The 22064-nt window shown below is 36.3% G+C and overlaps 1 protein-coding gene across 4 annotated transcripts in view; it reads right to left on the bottom strand.

Annotated features, from left to right (window-relative positions):
- The window catches only part of CDH10 (cadherin 10), a 99299-nt gene that overhangs the window by 26056 nt on the left and 51179 nt on the right, over window positions 1–22064 (bottom strand). For all 4 annotated transcript variants that reach the window (XM_069808918.1, XM_069808916.1, XM_069808919.1 and 1 more), the window contains one exon: window positions 6175–6469. In XM_069808918.1, the coding sequence (XP_069665019.1) occupies window positions 6175–6469 (295 nt within the window). The remainder of the gene's footprint in view (window positions 1–6174; window positions 6470–22064) is intronic.

A 22064-nucleotide genomic window follows, 5' to 3' on the forward strand; every position in this document is an offset into this window, starting at 1 on the left:
CTGCCAATTATTGTGAAATAAAGCACCTGTAAATCCAAGACACTTGGCACAACTATTTATTCCCTCTCATAGTTTGACTACATTACATGTTTATTCTAATGTACATAGAAAGGCAAATAGAAGTAAATGCTAAGCTTCCTCAGTTTTGGGGGGATTTCAGAAGATGATGACAAATCTGCTTTTGACAAGTCAATTGTTCACTCATGTGAAAAATTGCGCCAATATTGATAGAATGAGCACGTGCCTAACTGTTGAATCAGATGAGTTCTCAGAAATGTTCAGTTTTCAACTGTTTTAGAACAGAAACACTTGTTTCAGTGAGTCCCTAAAACTACGTGCATGTCATAAAGAATGCATAATAGGCAAATTCCTGGTTATATTATTTCTGGTATTAAAATGGAATGAATCACTGAGTTAACAGAACAAAGCCTCAAACACAAAATAAAATTTAAAAAAGACAAAAAAATTGCTACACAAGTATAATGAAAAAATAAGATAAAAATTATGAACACTTTCCACTCTACTCATAATTGTTTCAGTGACCATCTGGACTAGGACTGAAAGTGAAAATCTGAACACCTTTAAAATATAAGAATGTAAAGGTTGTAGAACTGTCCTAAAAATTTCATCTGTTTCTGATTTACAAATGTCTTATATCTCGAGACACAGTGAACTCCATTTGTAGATATATGTCTATATAAATATTCTGTTAAAAGATACAGAGGCCTTCTTGTTAAATATATTTAAGTTCTGAGGAGTATTGCCTTGGTTCCGAAATGCACTTTTTGGACCATCCTAGTGTGTAGCAAACTGCAGTACTAGAATGTATACTTGCTCCTAAAGAATATTTGCTCTGAAATAGCAAAAAGGTGTTGTGTAAAAGAAGGATAAGAACAAAACATGTTCAGTAACTTAAGTACTGCAAGTAAAAAAAGAAAAAAGCAACAGAAAAAAATTAAACCACCAAGCCAGCAAGTACACTGATCAATACTGCATTATCCAAGTCAAGTTTACAAATCCTCCATTTTATATCCATAAAGAGAATAGTCATCATCAAGGCATCTATCACAACAGTACAATGGATTAATCAGAAAAGTCTACATTGCAAACCCATGAAAGGTGATATTTTGTATATATTACGTGCAACTGAATTATTTATTTCTAATTTTCACATCTCCTTCATATGTTCAAACTAGCAGTATTTATTAATTAGTCAATTGTATGATATTTTTATTTCATTTTAGTTTAAAAAAACATGCTGAATTGATGTTGAAGGATAATTTGGAAGAAAACCGAAGAAAGTGTTTAATAGCTTTAAAATAAATTTTAAAAGTTCTATTTGCAATGTAATAAGTGTCTAATAGTTACTGCTGCCTCAATTATGAGGGTCATAATGCACATATGATGTATTAATTAATGCTATTTTATACACATGAAACAGAACAAATCATATCAGCTATTCTTCTCTCTAGCTGCAGTGAGCATGGCTGCATATACACCCAATAAAATCTATCGGATGCTTCTTCTGACAATTGTAGATTTGATCCTGTTCCCTTTAAAGTCTGTGGGAAGAGACTTTGGCTCCCTAATTTCATCACTAACACACAGTGCGATTTACTCAGTGGCTTATGCTCAGGGTAACGTATACCCCGTTACCCAGAAGCAGTAAGGATAGACTATAATTTTTAATGCTGGCTCAGCTCTTTGGCTTTTGCTGGGCAGCCACCTGTCAGGTACCTGGCAGGAAAAGTGCAAGGGCACCGCTACACTTCTGCGTGCCATTCAAGATGCAGAAGTAAGTCACCGCTTTGATCTTGGCCCTTGCTCCTAGGAAGAAGAGAGACATGCTCTCTAGGCTTCCACCAAGGGATCAGTGATTCCTATGAAAAACCTGATAGAAAACAGGCAAAGAAGCAAACAGGAGGAGTATATCAGGATATCAGTTATGTTGTGCACATGTTGATGTCAAACCATCAGCTTGTTTTGCTTTGCTTCAGTTCAATGAAGTCACTGAAGACCACTGATGCTCAATACAACAAATACAATGCTTGCTCTGGTCTGAAACCTGGACCCAAAATCACGAGGCACTGAAGATGATCAGTCGTGCCACAGTTTAAAAACTGCAGTGTGGGTGTGACTTAGCACTATTTGGTCTGGGCCTTACTCTGTCTTCTACATAGGCACACATTGCTTCTGATGAAGTTGGTGAGTCTTTGGCCTTCAGGATCTAAAGCCTAATCTGAACTCTGTAGGGCAGCATAAAGGAGACAGTGATAATATACTGGAGAATATGGCATCAGCTATGTTATCAATACGATATATGAATTCTGTGATTTTCTCCTTGTACACTTGCAGATTTCATTATATGATAAATTAGAATTCTACAGTGATGAGCTAGGCCCAGAAATAAACAGTCATTTGTCAGATTATTGTAGTTCTCAGAAGGCATATTTTAACATAATTTTAACTATAATGTTTGAATCTCCCTAGGGTCTGGTACTATGATAGTAATTAATATATTTGGCCCTTTTTAATGTGTTCCTTGCAAGCATCTTCAAACACCATACAAGTATTAATGACTTTGACCTCACAATGCATTTATGAGGTAGACCTATTAGATAAGAATCACTGAAGTTAATTAGCTAGGACAAAGAACCCACAGAATACCCATTGTAGAGCTGAATTTGAAACTTATATTTCCTTTTCCTTGCTCCCAACTGAGCTATGTGATATTTAACCACAGCAAGTACCCTCCCTAGTAAATTATCCATAAAAATAACATGTTGAATTAATAGAAATTTTCTGCTCTTTCTAGCAGAAAAGAGAGGAAATAATGACACATGTTCTCCCCTGAAATAAACTATTTAATGCAGCAGAATAACAAAGAAGTGGAAAGGTCTGCATATTCAGAGAAGCTGATGTCAGAAAGACCTTTGGCTACATGGTACTCCTGTAACTTGGAAAACAATAAGCTGGAAACAAGCACATCAGTGGAGATTTCCAATTCTTTTAAGATGTCCCTTTTATAGAAAAATAATGTTTAATCTTGAGGGGGTTTTTTGGTTTGGTTTTGTCTGTTTTTTTTTTTTCTTTTTTGTTCCCTCTCCTTATGGCAGGATTAGTGTACAGAGTGAAATTGGAGTTTGTAAAAAATTGAAAAATATAATATAATAATTTGGGTTTTCAAAATCTGTCATTATTGATATTATAAAATTATAAGTCAGAAGGTGCAAAAGGGTTTGGTGAAAGAACTATAAGATTAAAAAATCTTTATTAATTGGAAACAAGAAGGAAGTGTTATAAGATAAATGCTATGGCAGAGAGGACTAAGCATTGGGAATTGGTGGAACAGCACTAATGAGGGAGTGTACAAAAAGCCTCAGGAGAAAGCTGAGCAATAGTAGCTCTAAATGCTGTTTGAAGAGGAAGACAAAAAGATAAACACAAGTAGAGATGACAGGCTAACTGTGGGACACCCAACCTGTAGTTCATGTGTAAACCCAGAGGGAGGTTACATCTTATGAAACATATATTGATATCCCTAATTCAGCAGCAGAAAAGACCAGCATGACAGATAGTAGAAACAGCACTGAAGATACAGGATGGAATAAGCATAAGGAATGACTAGAGAATATACAGGCTATGACAGATGAATAGAGAAACATCAACAAATAGAAGAAAGGATGTGATGATTAAAAAAAAAAAGGTCTAAATAACAGAAAGTTCTGAAAGCTTGTCTAAAAAGGCAAAATCCACGGGAAAAGCTGTATAGAGGAAAACAGACTCATTTGCAGTCCTGAAAAGAAACCCTTGAATGAGCAGAAAGAGATAGACAGGTGAAGAATATGATGCACGGAACAGAAAATTGTTGTCAAAACTGTAAGAATATTCTGAGTCATAAACTTTGAAAATAAGGAAAGGAAAAAAGTGAAAGAAGAGAAAATATCCGGTAATCAGTACAAAGACGTCAGGAGAACAAGACCTCTTCTAGGATATTGACCCAACTGCAAGATCCTGAAGTTGGCCCATTTATCTCTGCCTTTACTATGATTAATAAGCAGCAGAAGAAAGATGAACAAGACAATAAAGAATTTATGGGCCTTTGTCAAGACACTGTGTTTGATAATAGAAATAGCCACATTCTCAGGTATCCATCTAGCTAATACCACAGACTGAGGAAGAAGTCAAAACTGCTGTTTCTGGCTTGAAAGAAGCTGGCTACATCATGATTTGATATCTTAAGGATAGGGGCAGATGGAGTAGATAAAGACTTAATAGCCTTTTTCTTACCTCCTGGCCCTCTTTGTAGTACCTTACAGTACAGGGCATTTTAGGATGGAGCAAACCCTGCCCTCCAAGGGGTGCACAGATTTCCATTATTTCAAGCTAATGCTTCCTGCACTTTTTTGCTACTTGTGCACTTCTTTTGATGCTTTTGGTGAAGAAAGCAGGACATTAGGCAATAACAGCCTTAATTTATGAATTAGTAAAGAAATACTGGTGATTAAATGTTTACCAACTTACTCAGTTATTAAGTAACAGAGATATGGTGGTATACTGATGAAATTAATGATATATGCAGTCTTGCTGAAAACTTAAAATGTATGAAGAAAACCCAATAGCTCTGAACTCTAGCTGCTATCTACATTACACAGTGTAGCTCTAAAAGAAATGAGGCATATGAGTAAACTTACACAGTATGATACGCTACCATATCTTCCTTCTGGTATTCAAATGAGTGCATATTGAGTTAATATGAACATCTCATCACTATGGTTGTGGTACAGATGTGTATAAATAGACAACACAGTTGCAAAACTGCAGAATCATTGACTATTTTTTTTACACTTCTTAAAATAGAGATGAGATTAAGCCCATCCACTTAAAACAGTGATATTCAGCACTGGGATTGAGAGTGCAGGCTCCAGATGATAGCAGAGGTCTTGAGAATGCAGTCCCAGAATAACATACCAGAGGCCCCAAAGGCATAAATACAAGTTGAAATTTACAGGTCATATTAGAGACTGTCTTGGATTTAAGGTATAACAAAAAAAGAACAAATATCTAACGTGTAAAACATCACTTGTATGGTGAAAATTCAGAGAAGGTAACTGGAGAATGTAAAAGATGATGACAACATCTACTAGAATTGGAACCAATGAACAAAAAGAATTGTTCCAGTGTTGTTTCCGCCAATAAAAGGCATGACATCTGATCAATATTACCATCTATCTACAGTAGGTCCTCTTTCACCTTTGGTAGTGAAAAAGACATGCCTTTTCATTTGCTATTTACCCCATTTTGCTACTGCCACTCACATGTGTATTGAAGTTTTTGTGTGTTTCCTGAATATTTAGAAATTAGTATTATACCTACAGTTATACAATGAATAAGTGAATATTAATTTTTAAAAAGAGACTTGATATATTTTTAAGCTTTTCAAAATTCTTCTTAAGAGTTGTATGCACTAATCAATAATAGCTCATATTCTAAAATGCTATTGTTTATGAATCTGACCAGCTGCCGTGATCCAGGCCACAACTTTGTAGATAAAATAGGAACTGAAAATACATTGCAAACAGAAGAAAGATTAACTCAAACAGCTGTTTAAGATTCTTGAAACTGCCACTCATGAGTGAGTTAAGGGAGGAACCAAAAACACGGGATGATTTGTCCATACACTAAAAAACTGACAGCAAAGAGAATAAAGAGGGTATCTATCTTCAGGCAGTGCATCAACAGCATGAGTAAACATATAACTCTCCTCAGCCACAGAAAGAGTGAGAGCGGAGACAGCTCTCCATTCAGAGCTTATCACCACTGGGGACCTCCAGTGAAAATGAAAGAAAAAATTCATTGAGCTTTTAAGAAGCTAATTTAGTGATTTATTCTAACAGTTCTTTAGGAGGAGGGTGATTCACCATTAACTACTTTCTATTTATTTTGTATTCCAAATCATTGTAAATCAATAATTTGAATATTCTAAGTAAATAGATCTCAAATCACAAAAATCTGTTTCTGGATGCAATTCCAAAATTTGAACAAACAAACCAAAATGAAAAATACTTAACCTCTCAGGTAGAATTTCGAACATGACTGGCTTTTCAGAGGATGGGGAAATTATTCATCAAGTAACATAGAACAGGCATTTGTGCTTCAGTATAAAGCACTCACCCACTACTGACATTTCAGGAACACTAGCAGTGTAAATTTCTTCCGGAAATGTTGGTTCATTGTCATTGATGTCATGGATTTTGATGACAAACTCAGATTCAGGTTCCACTGGTCTCAGAGTTCTTCTATTAATAGCTTGGGCACGCAGGGTATAAAATGCTTTCTCTTCCCTGTCAATTCTCCGAGTAGCATGAATGTCACCTGTTTTCTCATCAATTATAAAAAGAGTACCAGCCCCATCTCCCGACAAAATGTATTTGAGAGATCCATCTCCCTTGTCCTGGTCAGAATGAAGCTGAAAAGGAAGAAATATAAGAGCATTTTATTTAAAAGTAATGAAAAGGGGTTTTGTTGTTGTTGTTGTTGTTGTTGTTTTTAAATAATAATTATGTATTAAATCATTCTGCATGCAACAGACATGTTTAATACCAACAAGAAAAAGTTATTTTCAGTCACCATTGACTGGCAGTCATGGTGTCATACTGAGGCATTTTGTTCCTAACTTAGCTCCAGGAATCTTTTAACTTGGCTGTCATGGCAGATTTTAGTTTTGCAGCAACACCTGCTCTCTGTTAAGAAACATTTGCACCACAATTCTTAAAGAAGATTTTTATGTTAATACTGACCTTTTCCTTCCTTGAAGAGATCCTATTAAAAATTCACAACCTGCTGTGCTAGTTGTAAATTCAGTAAGCAGATAAAGAACATGGCAGAATACATGACAATTAAGGAAAATAGAACAACTGGTTCCATGTCATACTAATTTTTTTTTTCATATTGTTTATATTTCTCCTAAATTGGAGAACATTTCATTTTAAGTCATTATCATTTTCACTCCATCAACTAATGTAAATAGCATAATGGAAAGAAAGAAATTTATTAAGCATTCAGTATTGATTTTATACCCATTATGTAAGTAATACAAAGCTGAACTTCATCTATTAATGACCTGTAGTACTGACTGACTCTAGTACATCCATAACAAAAAAAATTATTCAATTATGTTACTTTGTTTGGTACAGTGATATGGTTGGCTTATGTGATCTTTTGGATACACTTACCATAATTTCTCTCATCACCTTGTTGGAAAGTTCCTTCCAATCTCATTGATTTCATAATTAACTGAAAGAATCTGGCATTCAGATTTATTTTCACCATTAAATATACACATTTTTAATTTTGGGGTTCAGCAGAAGGATCAAATTAAGTAGAAGCTCTGATTACAATAATGAAATGCAAATATAAAGACTTTTAAAAAATCACACTAAAAAAAATCAGAATGTTCCAAAAAGTTTGAGACAGAACTAGCACTTTTTTTCCTTTCTAAAAATAGTTATCTGAACACACATTAACAACATCAATTAGAACTGCAGTAAGATCATATTTAGGCATTTAATGGTTTTAGTTAATTTAAGCTCACATTTCAGATCATGAAAAATATTATACATGTAGCTTAGTACAAATATCACCCTTGGCATGCAGTCACGGAAATATTTCTCTTTTTTGTCTATGATGCCCTTGTATTGCCTTCCATAGCATCTATTTTAAGTCAGTATCAGAGGTAGAATATTCAACTATTAGGGTTTTGAATGTGGCTTTCCTTGGCTTTTGTGCTGAAACCAAACATACACAGCGGACTGGTGGGATAAGCTGAAGTCAAACAGTAAACTTCTCTTCCATGAAACATTTTTCGAACACTGAATGTTTCCCACACACTTGCAATATATGGAACAGAAGAGGCTCATGTGGAATCTTGGAACAAAGCCTTTATGGTAGAAATTTAGAAAACTATCATTGTTCTGAACTTTGATTTTCTATATAAAGGTTTTCCTATTTTCTTTTAGTTCAGAAATAAACCTTGAGAAACACTGTAAATATTTATCAAAGAATGACAAATTAAACTTTGTTTACATTACATACATGTATGTTTGCTTTACAAAATACATATTTTCTTACTACTTTCTTTTTTTCATTCTATAATAAATAAATAGGAAGCTCCACCAAACATGAAGAGTAGGAAAGTAAATGTTAAGAGAAATCTTTTGAAATAAATCCTATTCTTTCTTTTCCTTCCATTTCTCTTGCTGACTTCAAACTGAAGGTTTCAAGACATTCTCACTCCCTTTTTGTGGAATGAATTTTTACTCTGAACTTTAATACCTCGTGCTCCTCTTTTGATGGACATTTTACCCTTCTAAGTAACACAGTTTTTAGGGGACTGGACAGTGTCTTGCAGGCTGTGGCCTATTTTATAAAGTCATTTAGTGTAACTAGTCCTCAAAAGCCTTTTAAGTGTTTTCTTCTCCAGGTTTTCCTAGGATACCACCTTATCTTCAAAAAGGTTTTGGTTCTAAGCGCTCACTGGTGGTCCATGACCACTAATTACAGTATTTTCATAGCAGAGTGATGAAGAGAAATTATAGGAGGCTGCTCTTCCTTAGACATGTGCACCAGAAATACAAAATAAAGGCCCGTTTAAACAAGAAAGATTGCGCGGAAAATAAAATCTTCAAATGGGCACATTGCAGTTTTCCTATATGCCTTCCAAAGTCAGATCTGGTATTAAAAACTCTTACAAAAGTTGATGACAGTACATTAGGGCTCCAGTGCCTGTCCTTTAACTCAGAAATCAGTTAGAGTTTGGCAAAATCCATTCTAATAAATTCTTGATCTCCAGAATAGCATAACCCCATGAAAACAGTTCCCAGGAATACTATCTTGCCAAATTTAACTCACAAGTCATGCATAGAAATTGTTTTGGCAAGAATGTTGCCTGCACTAGAAGCACAAACACAGTGTAGTGAACAGAACTAAATCAGAAAATGAAGAAAACCCCTACACTACAAAATATGAAGCTTTTGAACAACTATATTTAGATCCAATTCAGGATGTAAAGATCTTCTAATATACTTATTTGCCTAATATATAAGGTACTATCAACGTTGATGGTTTTCCATTGCTTCTCCTGTAGCTATGTGTGTGTCAAAAATTCTTACTAAACTGGTTTGGAAGTGAAAAATATTCTTTTCACAACACTCACAAAATCATTAACCTTTTACCTCCATGTCCTGGTTTCAGCCAAACCATGACACTCCACCAAATTCAAACTATAGTTTTCTTCCCACCTATATTAGCCAAAAGACCAGAAAGGGGACTGAATATAAGATTTTGAGACATCCACATAAAGGCTTTTAAGGAGTTGATAGTTGCACTTCAGAGTAACATATTTATAAGGAATACTAACCTGCATAGTTTAGAAGAACACTTTAAACTATGAAAACAAACATTTTCTGAAAAATATTAATAAAGTAACTTTGGATTGGTAATCCAATTTAAATTTTATGTATGCACATAACAGTCCACAGTTATAGTAGAAAAACTTCAAATTCAGAATGACATTTCAGAAGGTGTTCTTGGGTGATCAGGAAACACAAAGCTATAGATAAAATGAACAGGGCTTCCAGACATAATTCAAGGAGTGAAAATGTGTGTTATATACAAGCAAGGAAAGATAATACCTGTCATTTCATTTGCTTAGCTCTTAATTCAATCCAGATGTTATTAGAGGAATCAAGATGGCTAAAGCCCACCCTGTGTGCTTGACAGCCTTGAACACCAAATCTTTACCCAGCTCTGAAATGCGTGAGCAGTGTGTCAATCAGCACTGCAAAGTTTTGTCATTTTACTCTAGTAAAAAACATTCTGTGAAATATTTCTCTGCTGCTTTTAGTATAAAGTGTTTCCTATAGTTATTTTGGCTAATGGGCATCTGTGATTCATGTCAGCCAAGCTGAGAAGTGGAAAGACATCTGTTTCATTTAGCAATTTTATTGCACAAAATGATCAGCTGTGAAGATGTGGTTTTGTTTTCATATCTGTCACTGATATTTTGCAAACTCTTGTTTCAGTGAATTTCTTGCTGTTCTTCCACAGAAATACTTGCCTTTTCAGCTGTCAGTGGTATATGTACTTTATATATAATTTTTCTCACTGTATAGAAAATCAGAATGTCTGTTGGTTTTATTTTATATAGCCCAGTTTTATCATACAGCAATTGCAATTACTGTGAAAGACAGTTTTGCATATTTGGTCATCTATCTAAACTGGTTGAACAAACCTTTAAATTGAGAAGGATTTCATACAAATGAAAAAGGAAGGTATTCCTAAACAGAAGATAATTAATATTTAGAGAGAGTAACAAAATAGAATGTTATGTGAATACTTAAAAAAGAAACTAAGTTACCAACCCAAGAGAGAGAGAAAAACAGGTTTTAAAAGATGGATTTCTTTTTTCTTCAATCACAAGAAAAACAGAGTTAATTAATATATATTACCTTGTTCTTTAAAATAAATGCAACCATAAATAATAAGAGTTAATGAAAGGATGCCACAATCAAATTCAGCTCAATATCTTCTTAGATCTGTAAAATATCTTTGTAAAACATCTTTTGGAAGACTTTAGATGAACAACATAATAATTCTGCTTTAAAAATTACTTGAAAACTACAGCATGGGATTTCTACATTAATTGACTTCCAATTATTCAAATCAAACCTGCCAATTACAGGAGTATGGGTTTTCTTCCCCTCCCCGCCCCCGCTATGAATTCCACCCAGGTCTGAAATCTCCTAATTGACTATAAAGGTCATGGACTTTTTTCTAATAGCATACAAAGTGTTAATCCTATTTTCACCAAAAAGCCAGAAGATGCACTGTGAAAAACAGAGAGCAGATTAGGTTAGTCAGACCCATTTTATCATACAAACTACTTCTGGAATTATGACAATGCCAGATAAAGACTTTAAGATTTTTCACACCTATTTCCATTTGAATTTCAGATTCAGAAATCCCTCCATGAATTTTCAGTGAATGGTATTCAGATAACTACAGACCAGAATATGGCTGTATTAACAAACCAGCCTTTAGTTTGAATTCTTACTGTAGACATTAATGCAGTCCAAGTTATTTTTTTATCTTAATTTAATATGCTATAATGTATAGGAGTCTTTCCAATACAGTTTACAGTTTTTTGTAGTCTTTACCAAGTGACAGGCCATTCCAACATTACCTCACTAAACACGTTTTTACTCTTCTACTTTATAATAGAAATTTTTATTTGTATAATCTAGAAAATATTTTTTCTACTTTCTTCTGAAATATATTTGTCAACATTTCAATTTAATCCAAGTATCACAGTAACAATGAGATTTCAGTACACTCCTGAATTACTCTATCCTTTAGATTTTATTCAAATAAGTCCTGGATTTCTCCTAATTCTGAGGACAAATTTCAGGGAAAAATGTAACCTATTAGCTCTTTTCTAAATAATCGTATTAGCCATGTGTTGCCAAAATACACCTGTGGAAGCATTCACAATTTCACTCTAAGTTTTCTAGAGCACATATAACATTAGCACCTTCACTGGATACTTTGTAGAATAATAATGATCGTCTCTGTAAACATAATCACAACACTGGGCAGATTTGACCCGAAATCAGTAGAGAATAATTGATATAGAACTCCCAAAATGGAGATATTTATTTTAAGCATCATGAACTGAACTATTAAATGATGCAGTTGTTTAACATTAGCTGCACTTAATTCTGAAAGATTTTCAGACTAGCTCATGTCCTGTGCAGTATTCTTAGTTGCTAGATTTAACTGCCATGCCAAATTTTACTCACCAAAGAGATTCACTTATTTGCATTTATCTTCAAGGTAACATTTAAAACAACTCTCTTCAGCGATGCAAGAATTTGCACTAAGTTTTAATGAGATGTCACACATTTAATTTTCTCAGTCAGTTATATTGTTAGTTTGCCAGTCCTGTGCCATTGTGTGTTATTTAGAAGAGGAGACAGGCGGAAGGGAAAGCGGCACATATCAAAAAGAAAATCTTGTGAGACTGGGAAAGATAAAGGGAGAGCAAACTAAAATGTATGCGTAACAAGTAATGCAAGATGAGGAGTGCTCTGAAATTCTTTTGCTTGCTGAGAAGCAGCAACAAACAGAAATGAAAAACTCCAGTCTGCAGTGCATTTTCAGATCATATTAGTTTACTTTAACTTGATTCATTATCCAAAGGAAAGGTAAAAATCATTGTTACCATTTCTATTGAGAAAGATTACAGTAGCTTCTTGCTGTTCAAGAGTTTTCTTTGTTCCTACCAATGTTTTAAAATGGTAAGAGAGAAATTAAAATTAATAATATTTTTAGGATTCCTTTACACATCCCTGGTGAAGCAATGCCTATCTCAGTATTAGAAATATTATTTTCCCAGCTCCCTACAACCTTCACTACCAAGGGATATCATCTGCAAGATTCGCAATTTCCACAAACTAATCATACAGCAAAGGTATTTTTCCATCACTAGACTTCCATCTTTTCCCCATTATTGTAGCGTATTCTAAAGGGAGGATTCACAATCTGGAGAAGGTAGATGGTCCTGTCACTGACAAAATCTTCTAGGATTTCAGCTGAGAAAGGCAGTTTCCTTTTTTATGACACATCATATGAGCAACAGAGAGTCTTACACAGATGCACTGAGTCAACATGCCAATAACCGAACTCCCTCCTCAAGCCAAGGTCTTTAGTTGATGTTCAGAGAGCTAGAACAAGAAAGTTTCAGCTTCATTAGACTGTTGCAGCTTCCACTCCAGAGGACACACAAGCATTAGGCTAACATGAACTAGAGACTAATTGAATTTCATACACCAAAGAGTTCTTGCATGAGACAATATGCATGTTCTCTTCCAATTTTAATGTAATAAATACAGTTTGTACATCAGGAGAAGATAGAAAGTAGAGAACTGTCAGTGAAACTCAAGTGACCTTACTTTCTGGCAGCTTGGCATAATACCTCCTGTAGATGACTGGGTATGAATAAGCAGAAGAAAATTCCTGTGTTAAAGGGAAAAAAAAATAATCCTGACTTATGTCTGCTGTTCAGGTTCCCATTCATTAAAGAAGTGGACTAAACGAAGAAACATTCCTTGGTCCTCCTTCTACTTAGCTTGATGTGGCACAAGCCTATATTTCTACTTCCATGAGTAGTCTCTGTACACTAACCTATGGTCTCAGGATGGAAATATGTCTGATAAGATTTTCCTCAGACTTGTTTGTTTGTTTTTTTTTTGGGGGGGGGGGGGTTAACGTACATATTTTTTTATGTTTTATGTTGTTTGGCTGATTCTGGACTAAAATAAAGATCTGTATTAAATGTTGTATAAAGGATTAAGTAGTTTCCAGAACAAGCTCTCTAATCCACCAAGGAATGGCCTAGGAAGTCTAATATGCTAAAACAACACATACCTTTCATTTACTGAATTCAGAACAGCTTTTATGTATTTGAAAGCTTTGGGGTTTTTTGTGTTAAGTTTTGGTTTTTTTAAAGAAGAAGTCACCACTAATCCTCATGCTCTCTGCATTAATGACAACAAAGAGGTAATTAAGAAGCAATTTTAGGTAATTTTTTGTTGTTGTTAAGAATAATTTTTTTATTATAGCTTATATCTGTTTTCCTGAAGTACCCTAGTTATTAACAAAATAACCATTAAAACAGCATTAGTTTTTATATATCCTAATGTACAATTTGCACTATACATAAAAAGCATTGCATTATTTTTTTTAAACAAATGCAGAACACCATTAAGAATAATGATGCTTAATTCATTTCATCTATTGCTGGAGGCCATTTAAAAACACGTTGAACAAGATTGTCTTTGTTTCCATTTGAAATCACTGTAACATGTAAATTAGTAAGAGCTGTGAAGACTTTCTACCTTTATTATGTGTGCATTTTCTCCTCAAGAATATTCTAAAGTATACGTATCTTTGGAAGAGGTATACTTAGGGGCAACAATAAATATACCACAGAGAACTGAAAGACAATGTCTGTCAACCCAGGAAGTGGAAAATGTCAGCTAAGGTGGAGAGTATATATCAGAATTAAGGAACAGAAAACATTAAGGGGATATTTTAATAATTTCCAAAACAGTAATATCCAGGATAATATATTATTATTGTTAAATTTAATCCCGAGGAAGGGAAGAGAGGGAAAGAGAGCAGACATATTTTTCATATGTCTCAGGAAACTACTGATGAATCTGAACTGATGCTATATCTAATATTATAAGATTTCAAACAAAGAGGGACAAAGATGTCTTGGATCAATCCTAGCTTCATTTATATCACAGTAAGATCAGTGGGGCTATTCATGTAATAGATGCATAGTCCAGGAGAGATGTATTGATATTTTATAACCGTACAGGGGGAGTCAAGTTATTAAAGGTACACCTGTGAGAGAGGATACATATAAACCCTTAAATGCCACTCACATGTTTATTTACCTATCAATATTTTTTCTCCATTTAGTAAATTATGAAATCATTATTCCAGAGAATAGTATTCTCAAGAAAAATCCCATCTATATACCAATTACTAAGTAAAGAAGCTATAGTTCAAATCATTATATAAAATTACATTATAGAATGGTTGATGTTGGCAGGGACCTCTGGAGGTCATCTTGTCCAAGCCATGCCTGCTCAAGCAAGGCCATCTAGAGCCAGTTGCTCAGGACCATGTCTAGACAGCTTTTGAGCTTTTGAGTATCTCCAAGGATGGAGACTCCACAACCTGTCTGCACAACCTGTGCCAGTGCTCAGTCACCCTCACAGCATAAAAGTGTTTTCTGATGTTCAGAGGGAACCTCCTGGGGTTCACTTTGTGCCCATTGCCTCTGGGCCTGTCACTGGGCACCACCAAAAAGAGCCTGGCTCTGTCCTCTTTGCACCCTTCCTTCAGGTATTTATATACATTGATGAGGTCCCCCCTGAGCCTTCTCTCAGCTTCTAGGGTAAAGAGTTCCAGCTCTCTCAGCTTTTCCTCATACGTGAGGTGCTCCAGTCCCTTCATCATCCTTACGGCCCTTTGCTGGACTCTCTCCACTATGCCCATGTCTCTCTTGTACTGGGGTGCCCAGGACTGGACACAGCACTCCAGGTGTGGCCTCACCAGGGCTGAGAAGAGGGGAACGATCTCCTCCCTTGACCTGCTAACAATACTTTGCCTCATGCAGCTCAGGATACCTTTAGCCTTCTTGGTGGCAAGGGCACGTTGCTGTCTCATGCGGTCCAGCAGAACCACCAGGCTCTTTCCAGTTGGTCAGTCCTCAGCATATACTGGTGCCTGGGGTTGTTCCTTCCCAGGTGCAGGACTTTTCATTTCACCTTGTTGAACTTCATGAGGTTCCTGTCAGCCCATCTCTCCAGCCTGTTGAGGTCCCTCCGGATGGCAGCACGACCCATCAGTCACTCCTCCCAGTTCTGTGTCATCTGCAAACTGGCTGAAGGTACACTCTGCCCCATCATCCAGATCATTAATGAAAATGTTAAACAGGACTGTACCCGATATTGATCCCTGGGATATATCACTTGCTACTGGCCTCCAACTAGACTTTGCGTTGCTGATCAGCACCCTCTGGACCCGACCATTAAGCCAGTTTTCAGTCCACCTCACAGTCTGCTTTTCCAGCCCATACATCAACAACTTCTGTATGAATAGCTTATGGGACATAGTCTCAAAGGCCTTACTGATGTCCAGGTAGACAATATCCACTGCTCTCCCTTCATCTACCAGGCCAGTCACTTCATCACAGAAGGTTGTCAAGTTGGTCAAGCATGACTCGCCCTTGGTGAAGCCATGCTGACTACTTTTGATAATTTTCTCATCTTTAATGTGCCTGGAAATAGTTTCCAGGATTATCTGCTCAATCAGCTTCCCGGTGATCCATGTGAGGCTGAATGGCCTATAGTTCCCTACGTCCTCCTTCTTGTCCTTCTTGAAGGTGGGCGTGGTGCTTTCCTTCAGTCTTCAGGTACCTTTCCCAGTCACCATCATCAGTCAAATATTATTGAGTGGCCTCGCAATGAATCTGACAGCTCCCTCAGCACTCACTCATGGGTGCATCCTATCAGGGCCTGTGGACTTCTGGAGGTCCAGTTTGCTCAGGTATTCCCTGGCCCGATCCTGTTCCACCAAGGATACATATTCCTTGCTCCAACCTTTCTCTGTGGTCTCTGGGACCTGCAGTTCCTGAAGGCTGGTCTTGCTAGTAAAGACTGAGGCAAAGGCAGCATTCAGTACTTCCATCTTTTTCATGTCCTGTGTAGCCAGGTCCTCTGTTTCATTGAGCAATGGGCCCACATTTCCTCTAGTCTTTGTTTTCTCTCCTGCGTACTTCTGGAACTTCTTTTTGTCTTTGACATCCCTGGCCAGATTCAATTCCACTGGGGCTTTAGCTTTCCTAACTTTATCCCTGGATGCTTGGCCAATGTTTCTGTATTCCTCCCATGTTATCTGTCCTTGCTTCCACCCTCTGTATGCTTCCTTTAGAAGGCATCATCCACTTGTTCTTCCTTGTCAGGTGGCCTATGGCAGACACCCACTATAATGTTCCTTTTGCTTGTTTTCTCTTTAATCCTAACTCTCTGTTGGCTCCTCTTCCATCCCTAAGCAGAGCTCCACACACTCTAGTTGCTCTCTCACATAAAGGGGAACTCCCTCTCCTTGTCTTCCCTTCCTGTCCTTCCTAAAGAGCCTGTATCCCTCCATTGCAACACTCCAATCATGGGAGCCATCCCACCACATCTCTGTAATCCCAACAAGATCACAGCCCTGCAACTACGTGCAGATCTCTAACTCATTGTATTTATTCCCCATACCACATGCATTAGTATACAGGCACTTAAGAGGGGAATCCCAGCATGTTGAGTTCCTGAAGAGGGTCTGGGGGATCTATCCGCAATGGTACCTTGTAGACATCTTGTTGGCACCTCAATTACATAGGGAATTACAATTACATAGTGGAATTTAACTGAATTTAATTGTGTTTGTATTAAGACTGGGTAGGTAGCTATAATTAAAATTTAAATTAAAACTTCTACCAAAGCAGCCTATATAATTCCTCTATCAGACTGTAATGTACCAAAATAACCAGATTTGGGTATAAATCTTGGCAGAAATCATACACAGCATTATACATTATGTGTGTAAACACACAAGACAGCATCATCAACCTGGTGAACTGTGTTCCTCAACTACTTTTACTGCAGACAGAAAGCCCATCCTGACCTTCACTGCTACAAATTAAGAACTATACTCCATAGTAATTACTTTCCCTTGCAATGTTAATTGCTGTTTTCAAAAATGTGTTCTGTGTACTACATCATTGATGAAAAAATTATTTCTAATTTATGGGAACTCTGGTAATCAGCTGATAGGCCCGGTCAGTATTTCCATAAAGCTTCCATAACATTTGCTGGCATTTGTAAGACATCACAAGCACTCTTTACCTAATCTCCATTTTCCTAATTTCCAATAAAATATACTGTATTGGTTATGCTGTTGGTGCTTGGGTTTTCTTTGTGGTATGGGTTTTATTTTTTTTTTTTTTTTAAATCTTGGTTTGGCATAAATTACTCCTTTATCATTTATACCAAAACCCACCATTCATTTTCTTTTGTCTATAGAACCACAGAGAGCTTTTGCATTCTCTTTTTTCCAGAATTAGGCCGGTTTCATGAGGCTTTATTTCCTGCCTTGTGCACTATTAGCTCCTACTTTCTTCTTTTGGCAGTAAAAAGAATTCTACACTATTCCTAGAAAACTTCCTAATTCTCTTTTATGGTACACAGTCTTACATAGCATTTGAAATAGTATTCCTTGCTCCTTCAATGACTTTGTTTTCTGTAGCACGTCATTATCCCTTCCTAGCAAATACATCCGTATTACTGAAATCTCTACCATTATTCTTAAATGATAAGCCTTGATTAATCCCATGCAGCTCTTTTCTGTGTCACACCACTCAGTAGTCCTCTAGCTATTACATTTATTTTACTTGGCTTTTACTAGACAACAGGCCACTCCTGACACATAGAGAATGGTCTGTCACGTAACCTGACCTAACTAAAGATATAATTAAGCAATCAGTTTCCTTATCTTCCAACTGTATTATTTATATAGCAGACTCATTATCCTTTTTGAATGACCTAAGACACCCTCCTGATTGCTAAAGGTATTTCTAAGTCCTCTGAGGAATCCTCTGTGGAGCTTGCAATCTCAGTAGCATCACTGTGTAACAATGTGGCCATATTCCTGCAAAGTATTTCTTACAAGTGACAGATATTTTTAAAGTACAAAAGGAGTGGAGAGTTCTGTGAAATTTTGCAAGTAAAAAAATTAATATCAATTTACAAAAGTCCTATATATTTCCTGGCTGTCCTGTCATAGGTGTATTTATCTTCTATTTGGCTATATCCAGTTAGCCTCTCCTGAAGCTCGTATATTCTATTTGTCACATTAATTTAGCATTTCACAAGTCCCTCCACTTCATTAAAAGTTTTCCAAAACTTTACTAACATGGCCTGGAACACTGCATTATCCTATCTATCTTTTCTGTTTCCTTCCTCAAAACTGATTGTTTCATGACATTTCTTTAAATTCCTACTCTATAAAACATAAAATTTATATAGAACTCTCATTTTTTCTCCCTGTTTACTTCACCTCTTACACAATTGCAATAGTAATTTTTCTCACTGTCAAAATATAAAATATCAATATAATTTTTATCATTTAAGCTAGATAATTTATAACCATGATTGCCTAGGTAGTAATAGTTGTTAATTATTATATTCAATCCAAAATAATATTTCTTAAATATTTCTACTGCCTCAAGATCCCATTTGTAATGGAATTAGCAATCATAAACATGGAGACCCAGAAATTTTAATTTATGCATATTTTACATCAAATACCATACCTCAAAAAAGGATATGCAAAAGTTCTCTTTGGAAGATGGGGTTCTTAATATAGAAGGAAGAAATCTTTATTACTACTTCATGTCTCTGCATATCAAGTATAATTTATTCTACTAATCACTACATTGCAGCATATGTACTCCTAAATTATATGTAATTACAAAAAACTGTTAAAACTTTTTAGGAAGAAAACCCAGAAAAAAACATTTTCATAACATAAAGCAGTTTCTAAAGTAAATGGGAGGAAAGAGAGGTTGCTACTTTACTTAGCTGGTTTTGGATGAGGAAGAGACAAAGTATTCTGCATGACCATCTCTACTGTATCACACAGCCACTTTACAAAATACTCAGAATGGCAATCTTCCAAGTTCTTCTACAAAGTAGGGTTTTTTTCAGTTTGGGGTTTTTTTTGCTACCACAATTTCACCCTAAAGTATTTCACGTCATCAAGTCCAACCTCTGTTTCCAACCCTCTTGTCTTAATGTGCTGGTTTTGCCTGGGGTAGAGTTAATTTTCTTCATCGTAGCTACTATGGGGCTATGTTTTGGATTTGTGCCGAAAACAGTGTTGATAACACAGGGGTGTTTTGGTTATTGCTGAGCAGTGCTTGCCCAGAGTCAAGGCCTTTTCTCCTTCTCACCCCACCCCACCAGCGAGGAGGCTGGGGGGGCACAAGGAGTTGGAGGGGACACAGCCGGGACAGCTGACCCCAACTGACCCCAGGGATATTCCAGACCATAGGACGTCATGCTCAGTGTATAAAGCTGGAGGGAAGAAGAAGGAAGGAGGGGACGTTCGGACTGATGGCGTTTTGTCTTCCCAAGTAACCATTATGTGTGCTGGAGCCCTGCTTTCCTGGAGATGGCTGAACACCTGTCTGCCAATGGCAAGTGCTGAATGAATTCCTTGTTTTGCTTTGCTTGTGTGCGTGGCTTTTGCTTTACCTATTAAACTGTCTGTATTTCACCCCACGAGTTTTCTCACTTTTACCCATCCAATTCTCTCCCTCATCCCACCAGGGGAGAGTGAGCGAGTGGCTGGGTGGGGCTTAGTTGCTGGCTGGGGTTAAACCACAACATTTAATAAATGGCATTTGTTTGAGAATTACTAAGAAAGGACAACCACTCTTTGAGCAATAAAAATAAATCAGAAATCACCAAAATTTTGGCAATGAAGGATAGTAAGATTACTCTGAACTTTACATCAAGAGGAAACTTAATATGTTCATGTCTTCCCACCACTGCTTTGAAATATATATGTAGGCAAGTTGAAAGGAAAGGCAGGTTTGAAGGAATAAAAGATCAGAAGCAGAGAGGGCACCTACACTTTTGCCTAAATAAAAATGACCCCAGAAAAGTTAATTCAGTGTGAGTCTGCATCGCATGTAAAACAATAATGCTAAATCCAGGTAGCATAACTGGACTGAAGACCATAGGTGTAAGAAATAGAAGAAAGGCACAGAGTATCAGTGTAAGCCAATATGAAAGAGCAAGGCTTTTCTACAACTAGGAAAAGGGGAACAGAAGAGTTGAACAGAATTACAATTGAGCACTTAGGTTGTCTTCAGTTTTTACATATTCTTGGAATTATCCAGAAATTTTTCCCACATAAATTTTGTGTGCCCAGCCACCCAAGTCTTACAGTGCAGGCAGTAATCTTTGCAACTACATATTTTTCAAAAGTACAATATCATGAATATCCCAAAACATAAAGTTCCTTCTTTCAGCTCATATTTTCCATCTAGATACTTGCATACATTCTGTTTGGACATGCCTTTTAGCACGCTAAGCCACCTAACTATTCATTAATGCCTTTCTATGTTGTTAGGTGTGATTCAGACATTTAACGTACCTCACACCTGCATTTCAGGCAACTGGATGGTCTGTGAATTGGATCTTTGAAATGAAAACAAGACAGCTTCTGTTCTCAGACTTGAAGAGTGTATGAACTCATCCATGGTTGCACATTTAAAATTGCTATGGACCAAAATATTGTCAAATTAGAGGGCATTTTTTCCCCCTCAGTGATTCAGCCCTTCTTTAACACTCTCAAGTAACTAGCTATTAAAAGACTCAGGAAACAGAAATAATTTAGTTTGAGGAATTAACACTGATGAGTTGGACAATGATGTTTGTTTTTGCCTGCAAACAAATCCTACTCTGTCTGCCAGGGACTTCTGATACATTGACTGTATAGTACTTGCTGCCTCAAAACAGAAGGCATTGGAGGGTTTGAAAGAACTTGCCATTACAGCCTTTTTGGTTCCACTTATTTTTAATTATCTTCAAAGACAAAACCACTCATAAATATAAGGAAAATATTCCGGCAGGAAGACATTTTAAAAGGGTAAACATCAACTTTTAACTTCTTAGAACTCTCTCCCTCATGGGTATTTTGTTGCAAGTCACCAATTTTCCCTCAGTACTACCCCCGGCTCTTCCTTGGTATCTGTGTATATAGGATATTTAAAAGGTCAACTGCATCTGATTTAAAAAAAAAAACAACAAAAAAACCCACAGGAGAGGAAAAAAAAAAGTCCCTAAAGCATCAGCCTTTGAATTGCTGTTGAAACTATTGGCTATTTATACATTTATCATTTCAAACAAGGTGTAGGTCAAACATTTCTAAAGCTCCCTTTTCTGTTTGTTTTTTCTTTAATTCCTTGAGTGAATGAATGTACTGTGATGAATTGCGCTCTACTTTTCCTGAGCTATGGCTTTGAATACAAACTGTTTCAGTTTTATCAGTTCTTTCCTTTTTGGAATATCTTTTTTGTGACAAACAGATACAATTTTAAAATTGAAAGAGAAATTGAACTCAAAGGAACTGGAGAGTTCAGACTAAACTACTTCCCTGCTTCTTATACTATTTTGAAGCATTATGCCGTTTTAAGTGCAATGCATAATCAGGTACAAACTCTGAGTTTGGAAACCACGCAAGAGAACTATAGGTCTTCTTCATGAAGGCAGGAAAATGCATCTTACTGGTGATTGTATACTTACTGAAAGGATGCCCATAACTTTGACGATCTTCCCTCTAAATCTTCCCAACAACTGATCGACGCTATTGCACTT

This window comes from Haliaeetus albicilla, chromosome 21 (genome assembly GCF_947461875.1).
Source record: "Haliaeetus albicilla chromosome 21, bHalAlb1.1, whole genome shotgun sequence".
Classification (NCBI taxonomy): domain Eukaryota; kingdom Metazoa; phylum Chordata; class Aves; order Accipitriformes; family Accipitridae; genus Haliaeetus; species Haliaeetus albicilla.